Source organism: Leucopleurus acutus, assembly GCF_964270905.1.
Source record: "Leucopleurus acutus genome assembly, chromosome: 3".
Lineage (NCBI taxonomy): Eukaryota > Metazoa > Chordata > Mammalia > Artiodactyla > Delphinidae > Leucopleurus > Leucopleurus acutus.
This window is the reverse complement of record NC_139145.1, coordinates 110,457,512-110,477,152: the sequence shown is the minus strand read 5'-3', so window position 1 is coordinate 110,477,152 and position 19,641 is coordinate 110,457,512. Positions and strand designations below refer to the sequence as shown.

Below are 19,641 nucleotides of genomic sequence, written 5' to 3'. Positions count from 1 at the left end.
CCTGTGTTTTTCTGTGATGTTTAAAATAATCTTTTCTAGTAACTAAGTTCCATATTTCACTAGCAAGTTCAGTTAACTACTTCTGGAAAATGTCAATCTTGACCACTCTTATCAACTAAAACCTTGAAGGTCATCTTCATTTTCAGAGCTTCCTCACTGAGATCATAGTGATACAGTCAAAAAGTTTATATATCTGTTCAATGGCAATATTCACAGAAGACATTACACACATACAAATAAAATAAACATTTGGTGTTTTTCTGAAAGTTTTTTCTATCCGTAGACATTTGATGGACTGCATTCCAGCTAAAGGAAAATCTAGAAAGTGAGAAAATACAGTGTTTTTACAATATTATCTCAACTGGAAAAAAAAAATCTTTCTTTTGAAACTAAAAAATAGCGTGGTTCCTCATTTTTTAGCCATGCTGATTCTTTCAGGGTAAAAAACTCAAGTTATCCAACAAAACAATCAGACCAAAATTTCTGGTAGATCTCATAAGGAAGCCTGTCACTCACCACAGGGCTAGATACTCTCCCTGTCTAATACAGTCTTCTTAAACACTAAAAGAAGAAACTAATATTGTCCTAAATTTTCCATCTGCTGGAAATTAATTTTTGAGGAAGTTCTTCTCTTCCTCATCCTCCAACTTAGAATGCTATAATTTACATATGGGTTTCATTTTCCCGTTTTTAATTTTCTTAAAAGAGACTGCCATGTGGTAGAGGCTAAACATCTTTGGTTGAACTTGGGTAAGAATGTTACTTCTTGTCTGGTCTTAGGTCTCTATAAGTGAATGTGAAACAGTTGCTGTAATGTGATGTGTAACATGATAAGATGATTTGGCTGGGCCTTTTCCCATTAAAACTGTTTCCTTTCTTTGTGGATATATTCCGTGTCAAGATAAGAGAGGAGCATGTGGTTGAGAAAGCAGCATATCACCATCAACATTTTCTAAACCACTTTGCCAAAATGAAAAGCTAATGCTTTCCACATAATTGGCAAAAATGAATAATTGAACCATTTAACCTATGGTATTCATATAGTCAAGACAGGAAAATGGAAATACATGGGCAAGCAAAAAAAGGCACAGTTTATAATTAGACATAAAAATAGGTAGTACTATAGGATAACATGAAGAAAGCGATAAACTAGATGTCTGAAAACTTTAGCTATACTTTCAAGTAAAAATTGTGAACAAAAGGATCACCTGGATTGGCTACTAAATGGAGTTGTACATCGTTTTCTAATTTATTACACAAAAGATGGATTTAAAATACCTTAATATTTTATTCATGAGCTAGCAACTTTAATGTTAGTATGACTCTAATCCAGTGATATTCTCTACTTCCTCAAACTGTCTTGCTCTTCCATATGTTCTCTTTTTTTTTGAAGAATAGTTGACTCAATGTTTCAGGTGTTCAGCAAAGCGATTCAGATAGATACACACACACATATATTTATACATATACTCTTTTTCCAGATTCTTTTCCATTACAGGTTATTACAAGATATTGAATATAGTTCCCTGTGCTATATAGTAGGTCCCTGCTATTTATCTATTTTATATATAGTAGTACATATCTGTTAATCCCAATTTCCTAATTTATCCCCTCCCCTTGCCCCTGCCTTTCCCCTTTGGTAACCATAAGTTTGCTTTCAATATCTATGAGTCTATTTGTTTTGTAAATAAATTCATTTGTATCATTTTTTTTAGATTCCACATATAAGTGAGATCATATGATATTTGTCTTTCTCTGCCTTAATCTCTAGATCCATCCATGTTGCTGCAAAATGGCATTATTTTACTCTTTTTTATGGTTGAGTGATATTCTACGACTGCAATGAACATTGGGGTGCATGTATCGTTTCGAATTATGGTTTTCTCTGGATATATGCCCAGGAGTGTGATTGCTGAATCATATGGTAACTCTATTTTTAGTTTTTTAAGGGTTCTCCATAGTGGCTGCACCAATTTACATTCTCAACAACAGTGTAGGAGGGTTCCCTTTTCTCCACACCCTCTCCAACATTTATTATTTGCAGACTTTTTGACGTTGGCCATTCTGACCAGAGTGAGGTGATACCTCATGGTAGTTCTGATTAGCATTTCTCTAATAATTAGCGATGTTGAGCTTCTTTTCATGTGCCTGTTGGCCATCTGTATGTCTTCTTTGAAGAAATGTCTATTTAGAGCTTCCGCCCATTTTTTTGATTGGGTTATCTCTTTGATATTGAGCTGTACAAACTGTTTGTATATTTTGGACATTAATTCCCTGTCACATCATTTGCAAATATTTTCTCCCATTCCAGAGACTGTCTTTTCGTTTTGTTTATGGTTTCCTTTGCTGTGCAAAAGCATGTAAGTGTGATTAGGTCCCATTTGTTTATTTTTGTTTTTGTTTCCATTACTCTAGGAGTCGGATCCAAAAAAATATTGCTGCGATTTATGTCAAAGAGTGTTCCGCCTATGTTTTCCTCTAGGAGTTTCATAGTATCCAGTCTTAAAATGGATTAAACACCTAGATGTGAGTTTATTTTTGTATGGTGTTAGAGAATCTTCTAATTTCATTCTTTTACATATAGCTGTCCAGTTTTCCCAGCACCACTTACTGAAGAGACTGTCTTTTCTCCATTGTATATTCTTGCCTCCACTGTCCTAGATTAATTGACCATAAGTGCGTGGGGTTTATTTCTGGGCTTTCTATCCTGTCCCACTGATCTATGTCTGTTTTTGTGCCGGCACCATACTGTTTTTGACCATACCCTTGTAATAGTCTGAAGTCAGAGGGCAAGATTCCTCCAGCTGTTCTTCCTTCTCAAGATTATTCTGGCTAATCGGAATTTTTGTGCTTCTATACAAATTTTTAAATTATCTGTTCTAGTTCTGTGAAAAACACCATTGGTAATTTGATAGGGAATGCAAGGTAATTTGATAGGTAATTTGATAGGGAATGCAAGGTAATTTGATAGGTAAAACACCATTGGTAATTTGATAGGGAATGCAAGGTAATTTGATAGGTAATTTGATAGGGAATCTGTAGATTTCCTTGGATACTATGGTCATTTTAACAATATTGATTCTTCTAATCCAAGAACACAGTGTATCTTTCCATCTGTTTGTGTTATCTTCAATTTCTTTCATCAGTGTCTTCTAGTTTTCGGAGTACAGGTCTCTAACCTCCTTAGCTTTATTGCTAGGTATTCGATTCTTTTTGATGAGATGGTAAATGGGGAAACTATTAGAGCTCATCAATGAATTTGGTAAAGTTGCAGGATACAAAATTAATATACAGAAATCTGTTGCATTTCTATACACTAACAAACAATGAAATATCAGAAAGTGAAATTATGGAGACAATCCCATTATGTTCTCTCTTTGTAGTTTACGTGAGGTATTCTTACCAGCCTGTTCCTTAGCGAGATTACCTTTTTCCTTGAGTGACCTGGAGCTTGAAGCAAGGAGTTTGGTGTATATATATTTACATTTACCATTAGCTATCAGCATTAGCCCTTGAGGGTGCTTTTTTGTCTCTTTCTCTCCCTCTTCTTGGTTACTTTTGAAGGGCTTAAGATTTCTTCTGTTGTTTCTGGGTTTGCATTGGGACTCTGCAAATGTGATCTAAAAGCATCAGAAAATACTATCTCTTGGGGAGACTGGCCAAGATGGTGGAGTAGAAACACCCTGAGCTCACCTCTCACAAGCACACCAAAATCACAACTATTTGCAGAACAACCATCGATGAAAAAGACTGGAACCTACCAGAAAAGATCTTCTACAACCAAAGACACAAAGAAAGAACCACAAGGAGACAGGTAGGTGGGGAAGACTCGCTGTATAGTCAAGTTCCATACCACTGGGTGGACAACCCACAAACTGGAGAATAATTACGTTGTAGAGATTCTCTCAAAGGAGTGAAAGGTCTGACCTGAACATAAGGCTCTCCAGCCTGGAGGTCCTGCACTGGGAAGACGAGCCCCCAGAGCACTGGCTTTGAAGGCCAGTGGGCCTTAATTTCAGGAGTCCCATAGGACTTCGGGGAGAGAGACCTCACTCTTAAAGGGCACCCACAAAGTTTCACACATTCCAGGACTCAGGGCAAAAGCAGTAATTTGATAGGAGCCTGGGTCAGACCTACTTGCTGGTCTTGGAGAATCTCCCGGAGGAACAGGAGGCAACTGCAACGCACCCTGGGGACATAGACACTGGTGGCAGCCATTCATAGAGCTACTTCTACCATGGGGACACTGGTGCTAGCAGGCGCCATTGTGGAATCTTCCCTCTAGCTTATTAGTGCTAGGACCCAACCGTGCCCTGGCCCAACAGTCTATAGGTGCCAGTACTGGGACACCTCAGGCCAAGCAACTCACTCAGTGGGGACAGAGCCCCACCCATCAGCAGACAGGCTGCCTTAAGACCCCCTGAGCCCACAGCTGCCTCTGGACATGGCCCTGTCCAGCAGGGTCCCAGCACCCAGTTCCCCAACCAGTGGGCAGGCACCAGCCCCAGAAACTCCTGGAGCCCAGCCCTGCCCTCAAGGAAGCCTGTTCTAGCCTCTGGACCAGCCTCACCCATCAGGTGGCAGACACCAAATGCAAGAAAACCACAATCCTGCAATCTGCAGACCCAGCCTGCCCACACCTCCCAGTAGGCCAGACCCTGCCCTGGGACCAGTTGGGACATGGTCCTGCCCACTAGCAGGCCAACACAAGTTTCAGGACACCCTGGACTCCATACAAAACTGTGTCAGGAACTGCTCCCCACCCCTCTCAGTGGTGCTGAGAAAACAGCTACAAAGAATGAAAACAGCTAAAAGAATGAAGTCAGAATAGTTTCTCATACCACATATAAAAATAATCTCAAAATGGACTGAAGACCTAAATGTAGGACCGGAAACCATAAAACTCCCAGAAGAAAACATAAATGGAACACTCTTTGACATTAAATCATATTTTTTTTGATCTGTCTCCTAAAGCAAAGGAAACAAAAGCAAAAATAAACAAATCAGACCTAATTAAACATAAAAGCTTTCGCACAGCAAAGGAAGCCATCAGCAAAACGAAAAGACAACCTACACAATGGGAGAAAATATTTGCTAATGATATGACTGATAAGGGATTAATATACAAAATCTATAAACAGCTCATACAACTCAACATCAAAAAAACAAACAACCCAATTAAAACTGGGCAGAAGACCTGAATAGAAATTTTTTCAAAGAAGATATAGAGATGACCAACAGGCAGATGAAAAGATGCTCAACACTACTAATCATCAGAGAAATGCAAAAATGAGATGTTATCTCACACCTGTCAGAACACCTGTCATCAGAAAGAACACAACAAATGTTGCTGAGGATGTGGATGGTGGTGGGAATGTAAATTGGTGCAGCCACTGCGGGAAACAGGATGGAGGTTTCTCCAAACAGTAAAAATAGAGCTACCATATGACCCAGAAATCCCACTCCTGGGTACATATCCGACCAAAACAAAAACATTATTTTGAAAAGATACATGCACCGTAATGTTCAAAGTAGCATTACTTAGTATTACTTACAATTGCCATGATATGGAAGCAACCTAAGTGTCCATCAACAGGTGAATTGATAAAGATGTGGCATACACTCACTCACTCTCATTCTCTCTCTCTGGAATACTACTCAGCCATAAAAAAGAATGAAATTTTGCCATTTGCAACCACATGGATAGACTTGAAGGTTTTTATGCTAAGTGAAATAAGTCAGTCAGAGAAAGACAAACACTGTATGATATCACTTATATGTAGAATCTAAAAAATAAAACCAAGTAGTGAATACAGGAAAAAGTAAACAGATTCACAGATCTAGAGAACAAACTAGTGGTTACCAGTGGTGAGAGGGAAGGGGGGAGGGGAAAGACAGGAGTAGGGGGTTCAGAAGTACAAACTGTAATGTATAAAATAAATAAGCCACAAGAATATATAGTACAACACAGGGAATATAGCCACTATTTTATAATAACTATAAATGGAATATAACCTTTAAAAATAATCACTACGTTGTACACCTGTATCTTATGTAATATTCTACATCAACTATACTGCAATAAAAAAAGAATACTGGCAAATAAAATGCATTTTAATTCATTTACTCACCAATCATTTGAGAGTCTACTATGTGCTGGGCACTGTGTTAAATGTTATTGTATACATAGTGTTATGGGACAATGTATAGTATATACTGTTATCTAACCATAAACACACTTAAGGTGCTACTAATCTTATTATGAAAAGTTAGAAGATATCCACATTTACACAAAGCTCAAGTATGACCACATACATGGATTCAAAAGATGAAATAGTTCATGTTTTCTAAAAGCAACCAATAAGATTCTATGACCTAGCAGAGGGCAATTAGATAGTTGCTCAGCAAGCCTTTCATTAAATGGAAAAATCATCCTCAGTTATCAAAATGGTACACATTATACAGAATTGCATGCTCTATACTAAAGTATGTGTGCATAAAACTATACACATTTGTCTGAAATCTCCCCAAAACCAGGAATGCATAGTATTTGATATCTGAATTAGAGAGACTTTTGTCATATTTTCCATCTCCCTGCTAATGAAGTATTATTAGCTATCTATGAAGTCTAGTTTTAAATAGTGTCAGGAAAAGAGTTAGGTGGAACTCTACTGCAAAATGCACATAGTTGAGAAGGCTGAACTTTAAAAACTGACATTTGATTTGTTTGAACACAACAAGTAAATTGGCCAACAATTTACAGATGAAGAAGTGGAGAGAGATTATAGATAGATACTCACCAATTCTGGCACACTTCCAAAATATACCCAACAACCTGCATAGAATAAAAAAAAGTATCTACTGTTTACTGGGAAAGGTGAATTATTCAGAACTATATGGAGAATTTATTATATACTAGTATTTTAACTGCTGATGCTTTGCTTTAAACTGAAATGTAGTTGATGTTGAGCCACCACTTATGGAGAAAAGTAGGACACAGTAATAGCTTATCAACCATCAATGTATAGAAACTGTCAGAAACTGAACATATGTTGTCTCACAGGTTAAGCCCAAAGTAAATTAATGTGACAGTGGCAAAAATCTGCACCAGGGCTTACTATTAGAAAAGATTGATTCTGTCAACTTCAAGTGCTTTACCTTCAAAAGCAGAAAATACATATGCCCATTTAAATAAATGTTAACTTTGAGAAAACAGTAAATGGGAACAGTTGGTTCTGGATAAATTTTTACATTAAAAAATAAAACTCTCATACTGAATAAACTTACTTCTTACTGAATATAGTTCTTTATTTAAATGATCTATAATCATGAACTCCAATGATAGCATTTACATAACTATAACATTAAATAAGGAGGAATACAAAAATATGAGCCTATATTTCAGTGTAATATATTCAATATATTTCAACATATATATTTCAATGTAAGTGGAAAACCCTAGTTTCATATAATTGTATATGCAATTAACTAAATATGCCATTTAAAACACATATACTCTGGAAATAAGAAAAATTAGACTAATATGTCCATTTCAATTCTTTGAATGAATATATTATGAATACATATTATATGGATATATCACTTATTTTGCATGCATTAAAAAATACCAGCTCAAAAAAAAAGGACAAGTCATTCAATGAAAAGAGATATTTGGAAAAAAACACACATTGTAGACAACTATTTTGTTGGTGTGACAAAAGAATAGAATTATAAATAGTGTTACACATGGTTACAAATCAAGATAAATTAACATTACTTATTAGGATTGGGATAAGAAAATCATAATGTTTAAATTACAGGGAAATTTATAATTTTTTTTTTTTTGCCCAAAGAGATGGCTGGCAATGAATCACTGTATTTGAATGGTTAAGACTGAAAGAAAATGCTGATTCAATCAAGTTCTATACACTTTCCTCCTTTGAAGTATACAGTGAATTCCTGGCATCAAAGCAAGAAGTCTCTTAGTACAGATTAAATGAAATGGGCAAAAATACAAGTTTATTGTGAGGGATGGGCATTCTGACAGGTGAAACAATTTTCTTCTTATAGGAATAAAAAGGACAAAAATCATAAGCACTCTTGAAAGCAAAGGATCAGGGCTAGATTGTGCCTAAGTTCAATCCTACTTAATTGGTTGCATAACTGTGGGCAAGTTATTTTACCTCTTTTCTCTTTGTCTCATCCTCATAGGGTTGTTACAAGGATTAAATGAGTTATTACACAGAAAGTCTTTAGAATAGTGATTAACATGCGCTGTGTTCAGTATTACACAGGCTAAAGGTGTATGTGACATGACTCCAGGTATCACTTACACTGGCTTACATTTCATCAAAAAATGAAAGACAACTGGTTAGTGATCTGCAAAGCCCTGGATGCTTGATTCTAAAAGTCTATTGATTATAAAATGCATTATTGACTTAAAGCTCCTCTGGCTGAGGTACTCAGAGGCAGGACACCTGAAGTTCCGCTATGGAAAGCTTAGGGCCCCACAGAATAATCTGAAACCACATGACCATAGTCAAGGTCTTTTCAGGTCTTATAGTCTAGAAATAACTAAAAGCCTCATTAGGAAATTGGTATAACACACTTAGCATACTGAAAGCTATTTAAATGAAAAAAATTTCCCAACTTGGCAACTTAAGAGATTAATTGGTACTGCTTTGGCCTTTTTCACGTATTTCCCTACTTAGACATTTCTGTAATATCCCAAATGCTAAAAGGAACTTTATTAGCTGGTAAAAACCAATGCAGATATGCTGCTTAGTTTCTAAGGATATAAGCCAATAAGTCTATCTGCTGATAAAACTATTAAGTCTAAGAAAATATGAAGCAAGACAAAGTAGCAATCTTTCTTTGCTGCTTTTTAGTTCTATATTATTTGAAGCAGCAAAAAATTAATTTGTTATTTTCAACAGTGAAGTTATCAAGAACTCATTTTATCTAATTGGTCCAGATTATCTTCACTTTAGCATGGAATACTCACTATAATGAAAGGAAAGCTTTTTTTTTTTTTTGCGGTACGCGGGCGGGCCTCTTACTATTGTGGCCTCTCCTGCTGCGGAGCACAGGCTCCGGATGTGCAGGCCCAGCGGCCATGGCTCACGGGCCCAGCCGCTCCGCGGCATGTGGGATCCTCCCGGACCGGGGCATGAACCCGTGTCCCCTGCATTGGCAGGTGGACTCTCAATCACTGCGCCACCAGGGAAGCCTGGAAAGCTTAGTTTGAGTCTCATAAAAATACGTATTACAACAGAACAATGACCAGTAAAAATTTCTTCTACAGAAAATACTTCATATGTACAAGTCAAAATAAAAGGGGCTTAACATTAATATAAATAGAAGCAAAGTTTTAAAAAAAAGCTTTGAAACAGTTGACTATATCATTATATATTTTAAAATGTGAAAATAGGCGTGTTATTTCTTTGGTTTTTATGTAGGAGAAATATACTACTACTCAACCTCTACTGTAAGGTTGGCAGCCCTGAGAACTCCTTTTTTAATGTAGCATGTTATGGATGTGTTCCTGCTTCCAAAGGAATGAGGAGCAGACATTTCCACATGCAATCTACTTTTTTTGTCGCAGCATCGGAAAAGTACAAATACACTGTTCTGCCACTATGAGATTATTCTTCAATGACATAAACACTTAAATTTCTTATTAGACATAATGTATTACATTAGAAATCTAAACTAATGATCAATGATACTGTTTACTGGATTCTACCATATGCTTTAATTATAAGTTAATCGTTGGGGGTTGCAGAAGAAGGGTAGGAGGAAATAAAACTGGCTGGCTAGAAAGGCTTCAGGCACAACTAAGCAACAAATAAGATTATATAATTTCAACAAAGGGACAAAGTATTGAGTGCTGAGTTCAGAGAAAAAGGTGGACTGATGAGAAGATAATGTCTACAAAGGAAGTGAGGCATTGTCAGAAAAACTGATGGACAAATAACATCTATTTTCACCTTCAGTAGGTTAAATAAAATCCCTCATGCCAATAGAGACAGACAATCAGTTTACTGGAACAGGATTATAGATTTTCATTATTCAAAACTGGTTAGGGGTTCTATTTATATCTTTATAGATGTTCAAACAAACCTATGTAATAAAAAGAAAGGAATAGTAACAAAAGCCAAATGATTTAGATAATAGGATGTTTGAATAAATGTTAATTATGACCCCAAAGATATAATGGAGTTGAAGAAAAGAGAATTATTTCCTCTCATGCTTGAGTATCTACTACCTGGCCTCTTGTAGGGGCTTTTTATTAGTGGAAAAGCAGAGTTTGACCTTGCAGGATCTTAATTTGGCCCTTTTCCTTTCATCAAAAACAAAAAAGGTGCTGGAGATAATTAATTATTCCTATGTGAAGTATTCTACTATTTCATCCTATTATTTCTTAAGATGATTAAGTGAGGTACAGGATCTTACCACAAAAGAATTAAAGACAATTGTGAATTCAAGAAATTAATAAATCTGTAAGGCGAAGAAAGTCTGCATAGTTTTCACCACATAGTCTCTGTTTTTTTACATACTTGTCCTGGTTGAACTCAATATGTATTTCTGTATTAGGAACATGGCACTTAAAAATTTTAAGTCTTTGTGGTATCATATTAAGCTTAAATGTTTTTTGGGTGTGAACATATAATTAAAAGTGATGTGACATGCCCAAGACTGAATTTTCATTACTTTTTTAAGTAAGCTAAATAAATTTCTCCAAAGATGTTTGCTTTATGATACAGATGAGGAGCCTGTATGATTAGACCAGTCTGGGAATGAAGAGGCAATGTCTATATTATTATTTTTATGGACACAGTGCTTATAAGATGTTTAATGCTTTCAAAATATGATAACCAATTTTACTAATATTCTATTAAATACTAAGGCCAAACACTGTCTTTGAAAGTACTAAATTGTAGCTTCAATCTCAGAAAAAAATCTATCACATCTTTTAAAATACACTTTTTTTTTCAGTACAACACATTTCAGGTCACTTCTGATATTTATATTTTTATTTAGTAAGCTTCTGTGAATATAAAAATTTGGATTTTTAAAAATAGGGACAAATAATGTAAAAAGTTATTATAAACTAAATTACATATAGGAATTAAATTATTTAATGACTTTCAGTAACTGACATTCAATATCTCTAAGAACTAATTTGGGTGATTAGACATTATTAGTGACATACCCAGTTTTATTCCTGTCCAGGAGGCTGGGTGCCAAGGATCGGATATAAGCACAGGTACATATAAGCAGCAAGATTACAGTCAACAGACTCTGAAAATTGAAAATGGCAGACTAAAAAGAGAAAAAGAAAAATTAATGTCAGAAGATAAACTGCACAGGTAAAAAATGTCAAATTCATATTAAGAATCATACTTTTTTCTTCAAAAAGGTAAACAGATGTGTCTGAGAACACTTTAAAAGCAAAATCACAAGGTATTTTGAGAGCATACTTTCCTCTCCATTCTTTGGGTTAAGGAATTCAGAAGATGCAACAAAAATTCTAAATTCAAGAACTTAAAAACACTACCAAAAATGTCATGAATCCAAAACAGCTCACCAAAGCTTAACCAATAATTAATAGAGATATTCTAGGATCCCAGACTACTAGGCAGGACATGGGGTCTCCAAGCTCTGCAAGTAAGCTGGTTATATGACCTCAGTTGAATATTGGCTTCTCTAAATCTCTGTTTCACATCAGTAAAACTGGGTGGAGAATGGGGAGACAGACTCAATGCTGGCTCAAGTTTCTTTCAATTCTGAAATTCTTTTAGAATAAGAATGCTTTAAATTTAAGTAATCTTGTTCCATTTATTGACTAATACTACTAGCCTATTAGATTTTGGTGAAAGAAAAGCACTTGCTCATTCACTGCTGATTTTTTAAAAGTCATTAAAATAAAATTTAACACAGGATTCTGTTCCTGAAGAAAGCTGTTACATGTTTATCACAATACTCATCCCTGAAGAGTGGACATTGTCTATCAACTCTGAATCTCCAGCATCTATGTGCCAGCCGCACAGTGGGAGCCCAATAAGAGATGATTGAATAAAATAAAACAATTTTTAAAAAGTGCAGGAATACTACTGTACGTATAAGAAAGAATAACATTTCCATTATATACAGGTAGCTAAAATATATCAATCTAACACAGTAGCCAGCAATATGCTTATTTAGTAAATTCAGAAGTACTTCCCGAGGGGGATCACGATGGCAGAGTAGGAGGATGTGAAGCTCACCTCCCCCAACAAACACATCGAAAATACATCTACATGTGGAACAATTCTCACAGAAAACCAATAGGAAATGGGCAGAAGATCTCCTATATAACCAAAGCTGCACGGAAGACCTCCATGTAAGTAGGTAGGACAGGAAAAGAAAAAAAAAGGCATCAGGATGGGACCTGAGCCTCTGGGGGGGATGTGTAAAGGAGAAAAGGTCCACACAGGCAGGCTTAGGGAGCCCCCTTGCCTGCTGGGACAGACAGAGGGGCTAGAGAAGCCTGGACTTTACTTGAGAGGAGTGTGCGCAGACTGGCTTGCTAACAGTCACGGTGAAGGGAGACTGGTGCTGGCACCTGTACCTCACCACACTTCCCAATCAAAGTGTGAATCTGGTGGGGCTACAAATACCTACAGCAGCTAAGCAGTGAATCTTGGCAGACAAACCCTAGGGAAAGACTCCATTTAGCTGCAAGGAGCTAGTCCTGAGGGTCTGGGGTGTGGTCCAGGTCTAACAACAGAGGCACTGTTCCGATGTCAGCACTCCTAAGGTGGGGGTGGGGGGAAAGGGGGTGGGTCTGGGCTTTGTCAGCAGCACCTGGTGGAGCACAGAAAGGCATGTATCTGGTACAAAGCCTCTAGGGAGGAGTACTCAGTGCTCCAGTTCTGCCCACCCCACACCTCTGCTTGGAGTTGGATCTGGGGTGGACAGGTCCTGGGAGAGGCCTGCCACAGAGGCAGTCAAGGTCCCAGGCAGCAGCCCAACCATCTAGATTCATGCAGCCACAGCACCCTGGCCCCCAGCGCCAGCCTACTCCATATCACTGCCTAGCACTACATCTAGGATGAACACAATGGAAAAAGGGAAGCAACTTTGGACTGCATGGGAGGCACATAGGTTCACCATGACCACATGAGCCTCACCTGCTTCAGCGGTCACCTCCTTTGGGACAGGGCACGCACTCAAGGGCAATGGAGCCTCATCAAATCCAACCCTCAGGGCTTCTACTCCAACAACTGGGGAGGAGGCCCTGACTCCAACAGGCCATGGAGCAATGAGGGGGTTCTGCCTAACACCCAGTGCAGGCCCTGGACACCAAAACACCAATCACATCCCCATCAAGGGGATAACAGCCAGCAGACTCTGGGGAGAAGAGGTGGCTGGCATTCATACCAAAACCAGCCCTCACACCAAAAATACTGGACTCACACAGAGTACACATGATGCTCCCACGTTGAAAACACCCCCTCAAGACCACAGTAGAAAACGTTTCTCCTAAACTCAGACAGAAGTTAAGCAAAATGAAAAAGGAGAGGAGCTACTCCCAATTAAAAGAATGACAGACATCCCCTAAAAGAAATGAAGCAGACCTCACCAGTCTCCTAGACCCTGAGTTCAAAAAGAAGATAAGGAAAATGCTAAAGGAATTAAGATTATCAATAGAAATGCAGATCACTGTAACAAGGAACTAGAAACTACTAAGATGAAGCAATCAAAATTAGACAACTCAAGTGCTGAGATAACAACCAATCTAGAGCAATCAACAGCAAACTAAATAACACTTAAGAACAAATAAGTGATCTGGAGAACAGAACGATAGAAATCAATCAGAACAGCTAAAGAAAAACAAAATTAAAAAATGAAAACAACTTACAAGATTTCTGGTATAACATTAACCATACCAATGTTCACATTCCAGTGGTCTCAGAAGAAGAGAGGTAAAAGGGGATTGAAAATTTATTTGAGGAAATTAGGGCTAAAAATTTCCCAAGCCAAAAGAAAGAAATAGATATCCAGGTACAGGAAGCACAGAAGGTCCCCCAAAAGATGAACCCAAACAGACCTATCCCAAGACATATCATAATTAAAATGGCAAAAGTTAAAAACAAAGAGAGAACTCTAAAGGCAGCAAGAGAAAAACAAAGAGCTATATACAAGGGAATCCCTATCAGGCTATCAGCTGGATGAATTCTCTGCAGAAAATTGCAAACCAGAAGGAAGTGGCATGATATACTCAAAGTCCTGAAAGGGAAAAACCTGCAACATACTTTACCCAGCAAGAATATCATTTAGAATAGAAGGAGAGATAAAGAATTTCTCAGACAAGTAAAAACTAAAAGAATACAGCAATACTAAACCTACCCTAAGGTCTCCTCAAAAGAGAAAAGGAGCAAGAATTTATACGAAAGTGAAAATTACAATAGGAAAGGCAAATATATAAAAGGATTGAAGATCATTTAAATAAGACATTACATTGATTAAAAACAAGAAGGGACTTCCCTGGTGGCAAAGTGGTTAAGAATCCACCTGCCAACGCAGGGGACACAGGTTTAATCCCTGATCCAGGAAGATCCTACATGCTGCGGAGCAACTAAGTCTGTGTGCCATAACTACTCAGCCTGCGCTCTAGAGCCCGCGAGGCACAACTACTGAGCCTACATGCCACAACTACCAAAGCCCATACACCGCAACAAAGAGTAGCCCCTGCTCACTGCAACTAGAGAAAGCCCATGTGCGGCAATGAAGATGCGATGCAGCAAAGACAAAAACAAAAACAACAACAACAAAAATTGTAAAAGCAAGTAGAGATAGTTATGGTCAACATACTTGAAAACCCAGTTAACCACAAAATAAAAAACATACGATAGATTCAAAAAGAAAGGAACTCAAGCATAATACGAAAGAAAACCATCAAACCACAAAAGGAAAAAGAAGAAACTAACAAAGTACAAAATTAACTGGCAATAAGCACATACCCATCAATAACTACTTTAAATGTCAATAGACTAAATGACCTGATCAAAAGACACAGAGTGGCAGATTAGATAAAAAATAAGAACCTATAATATGCTACCTACAAGAGACTCACTTCAGGGCTAAGGTGACACATAGACTGAAAGTGAGGAGATGGAAAAAAATATTTCAGGCAAATGGAAATGACAGTAAAGTGGTGGTAGCAATAATCATATCAGACAAAGTAGACTTAAAGTCCATAAAGAAAAAGAAGGACATTAGACAATGATAAAGGGATCAATACAATTAGAGGATATTACACTCATTAACATATATGCACCCAGTATAAGCACCTAAATATATATCAATAGAACACTAACAGACATAGAGGGAGAAACTGGCAGAAATACAATAATAGTAGGAGACTTTAATATCCCACTGACATCAATGGACAGATCTTCCAGACAGAAAATCAGTAAGAAAACAGATGTCCTAAATGACACAATAGATCAGTTGGACTTAATTGACATCTACAAGACACTACATCCCAGAAAACCAGAATACACATTTTTTTTCAAGCGTACATGGAACATTCTCTAGGATAGACCACATACTGGGTCACAAAACAAGCCTCAACAAATTTAAGAGCATAGTAATTATTTTAAGGATCTTTTCTGACCACAATGGTATGAAACTAGACATCAACCACAGGAAGAAAAATGGGAAAAGAACAAACATATGGAGACTAAACAACATGCTACTAAAAAAAACAATGGGTAAAGGATGAAATAAAAGAAAAAAATCAGAAAATACCTTGAGACAAATGACAATAAAAACATAACCTTACACAATCTATGGGATGCAGCAAAAGTGGTTCTAAGAAGAAGTTCATAGCAGTACAGGTCTTCCTCAAGAAACAAGAAAAATCTCAAATAAACAACCTAACCTACTACCTAAAGGAATTAGAAAAGAACAAACAAAACCCAAAGTGAGCAGAAGGAAGGAAATAAAGATGAGAGAAGAAATAAAGATTAAAAAAACCCCAAACTAACAGAAAAGATCAGTAAAACGAAGAGCTGGTTTTCTGAAAAGATAAACAAAATCTACAAACTCTAGCCAGGCTCACCAAGAAGAAAACAGTGGGCCCAAATAAACAAAATAAGAAATGAAAAAAGAGAAATAACAATTGATACCACAGAAATATAAAAAATCGTAAGAGAATACTATGAACAATTATATGCCAAGAAATTGGACAACCCAGAAGAAATGGACTAGTTTCTAGAAACACACAGCCTGCCAAAATTGAGTCAAGAAGAAACATAATTTTAACAGAATGATCAAAGTGAAATAGAACCTGTAAGAAAATACTCCCTGCAAACAAAAGTCCAGGACTGGGTGGCTTCACTAGGAATTTCTACCTAACCTAGAAAGAACTTAAACCTATCCTTCTCAAACTGGTCCAAAAGGTTGAAGAGGAGGGAACTCTACCAAATTCATTCTATGAAGCCACTATCACCTTGTTACCAAAGCCAAAGACACTACAAAAACAGAAAAATATAGGCCAATACCTTTGATGAATATAGATACAGAAATACTCAAAATGTTAGCAAACCGAATCCAACAATACATTAAAAGGATCATACACCACGATCAAGGGGGATTTATCGCAAGGATGCAAGTATTTATCAATATCCACAAATCACTCAATGTGATATACCACATTAGCAAATGGATGAATAAAAATCACACGATCATCTCAATACATATAGAAAAAGCAAACAAAATTCAACATCCATTCATAATAAAAACTCTTGTGAAAGTAGATACAGATGAAACATATCTCAACACAATAAAAGCCATTTATGACAAACTCACAGCCAACAATACTCAACCCTGAAAAGCTAAAAGCCTTCCCACTAAATTCAGGAACAAGACAAGGGTGCACACTCTCACCAATTCTATTCAGCACGGTACTGAAAATCTTAGCCACAGCAATCACACAAGGAAAAGAAAAGGTATCCAAATTGAAAAGGAAGAGTAAAACTGTCTCTGTTTGCAGATGATATGATTCTCTATTCAGAGAACCCTAAAGTCTCCACACAAAAATTAGCAGAATAAATGAGGCTTCCCTGGTGGCGCAGTAGTTGAGAGTCCGCCTGCCAATGCAGGTCCGGCACACAGGTTCGTGCCCCGGTCTGGGAAGATCCCACATACCGCGAAGTGGCTAGGCCTGTGAGCCATAGCTGCTAAGCGTGCACGTCCGGAGCCTGTGCTCCGCAATGGGAGAGGTCACAACAGTGAGAGGCCTGCATACCGCAAAAAAAAAAAAAAAGCAAAATAAATGAATTCAGCAAGGTAGCAGGATACAAGATTAATATACAGAAAGTTGTTGCTTTTTTTTCTCTTCGTTGCTTTTCTTTACACTAACAATGAACTATCAGAAAGAGAAAGTAAAAAAACAATCTTGTTTAAAATCATCTCAAAAAGAAAAAAAAAAAGAAAACCCTAAAAATAAATTTATCCAAGGAGGTGAAAGACCTATATGCTGAAAACTACAAAACACTGATGAAGAAAACTGAAGATAACTCAAAGAAATGGAAAGATGTCCCATGCTCTTGGACTGGAAGAATTAACATTGTTAAAATGGCCATACTACCCAAAGCAATCTACAAATTTAATGCAATCCCTATCAAAACACCCATGACATTTTTCACAGAACTAGAACAAATAACCCTAAAATTTACGTAGAACCACATAATTCCCAGAATTGCCAAAGCAATACTGAGGAAAAAGGACAAAACTAGAGACATAACACTTCCAGACTTCAGACAATAGTACACAAAGCTACAGTAATCAAAACAGCATGGTACTGGCACAAAAACAAACATACAGATCAATGGATAGAACAGAGAGCCCACAAATAAAACCACACACCTACGGTCAATTAATCCAGAACAAAGGAAGCAAGAATATATAATGGAGAAAAGACAGTCTCTTCAACAAGTGTTGTTGGGAAAGCCGGACAGCTACACATAAATCAATGAAACTAGAATGTTCCCTCACACCACATACAAACTCCAAATGGATTAAAGACCTAAATACAAGACATGACACCATAACTCCAAGAAGAAAACATTGGCAAAACATTCTCAGATATAAATTGTAGCAATATTTTTTTATATCAGTTTCCCACGGCAAAAGAAATAAAAGCAAAACAAACAAATGGGACTTAATCAAACTTAAAAGTTATTACACAGACAAGGAAACCATCAACAAAATGAAAAGACCACTTATGGAACAGGAGAAAATATTTGCAATGGATGAGACCTACAAGGGGATAATATCCAAAATACACAAACAGCTCATACAACTCAATATGAAAAAAACAACCCAATCAAAAAATGAGCAGAAGACCTAAAACTAAATAGACATCTCTCCAAAGAAGACATTCAGATGGCCAATAGGCATATGAAAAAATGCTCAACATCACTAATTAGAAAAATGCAAATCCAAACCACAATGAGATATCACCTCACACCCATCAGAATGGCTGTCATCAAAAAGTCTACAAATAACAAATGCTGGAGAGGGTGTGGAGAAAAGGGAACCCTCCTATTCTGTTTGTGGGAATGTAAATTGGTGCAGCCACTATGGAAAACAGTATGGAGGTTCCTTAAAAAAGGAAAAATAGAGCTATCATATGATCCAGCAATCCCACCCCTAGGCATATATCTGGAAAAGATGGAAACTCCAATTTGAAAAGATAGATGCACCCCAGTGTTCATAGCAGCACTATTTACAATAGCCAAGCAATGAAAACTAGTCAAGTGCCCAACAACAGTGGATTGGTTTAAGAAGATGTCATACATACACACACACACAAACACACAATGGAATATCACTCAGCCACAAAAAGAATGAAATACTGCCATTTGCAGCAACATGGATGAACCTAGAGAATATCACACTAAGCGAAGTAAGTTAAAGACAAATATCATATGACATCACTTATACGTGGAATCTAAAACATAATACAAATGAATCTATATACAAAACAGAGATAGACTCAGAGACACAGAAAACAAACTTATGGGGGACATGAGGAGGGATAAATTAGGAGTATGGGATTAGCAGATGTAAACTATTATACATAAAAGACATAAGTGATAAGGGTTTATTGTATAGCAAAGGGAACTATATTCAGTATCTTGTAATAACCTGTAATGGAAAAGAATCTGAAAAAAATATATCTGAATCACTTTGCTGAACACCAGAAACTAACAGAATATTGTAAATCAACTATGCTTCAATTAAAAAAAAAGTATTTCTTGTAAAGTCAGGAGTTAGACAAAAAATAAGAGTTATAAAAAAACTATTTTAAGGTGAAATTGTTACTTGCAAATATAAAGCGTTACCTGAAAAGCCCAAAAGAATCTAGTGAAAAATGATTACAGATCATAACGGAATTAAAACTGAGTAAGGTGGCTAGGCACATATTTAAAATACTTAAATCAACAATCATCAAAATTACAATATCAACCAGTTGAGAAACAAAATGGAAAAAAAGGACTCCATTTATAACAGCAATTAGAACAAAACGCTAAAATATATAGGAATAATCTTAACAAGAAATCTGTAATGTTGGCATCAAAGACC

The 19,641-nt window shown here is 36.8% G+C and overlaps 1 protein-coding gene across 1 annotated transcript in view; it reads right to left on the bottom strand.

The window, feature by feature from the left end:
- TMEM167A (transmembrane protein 167A) overlaps positions 1-19,641 on the bottom strand; it is a 36,550-nt gene that overhangs the window by 5,135 nt on the left and 11,774 nt on the right. Inside the window, exons 2-3 of the mRNA XM_082836906.1 lie at positions 11,216-11,325; positions 6,801-6,835 (exon numbers count right to left, since the gene is read on the bottom strand). Of these exons, the coding sequence (XP_082693032.1) occupies positions 6,801-6,835; positions 11,216-11,325 (145 nt within the window). The remainder of the gene's footprint in view (positions 1-6,800; positions 6,836-11,215; positions 11,326-19,641) is intronic.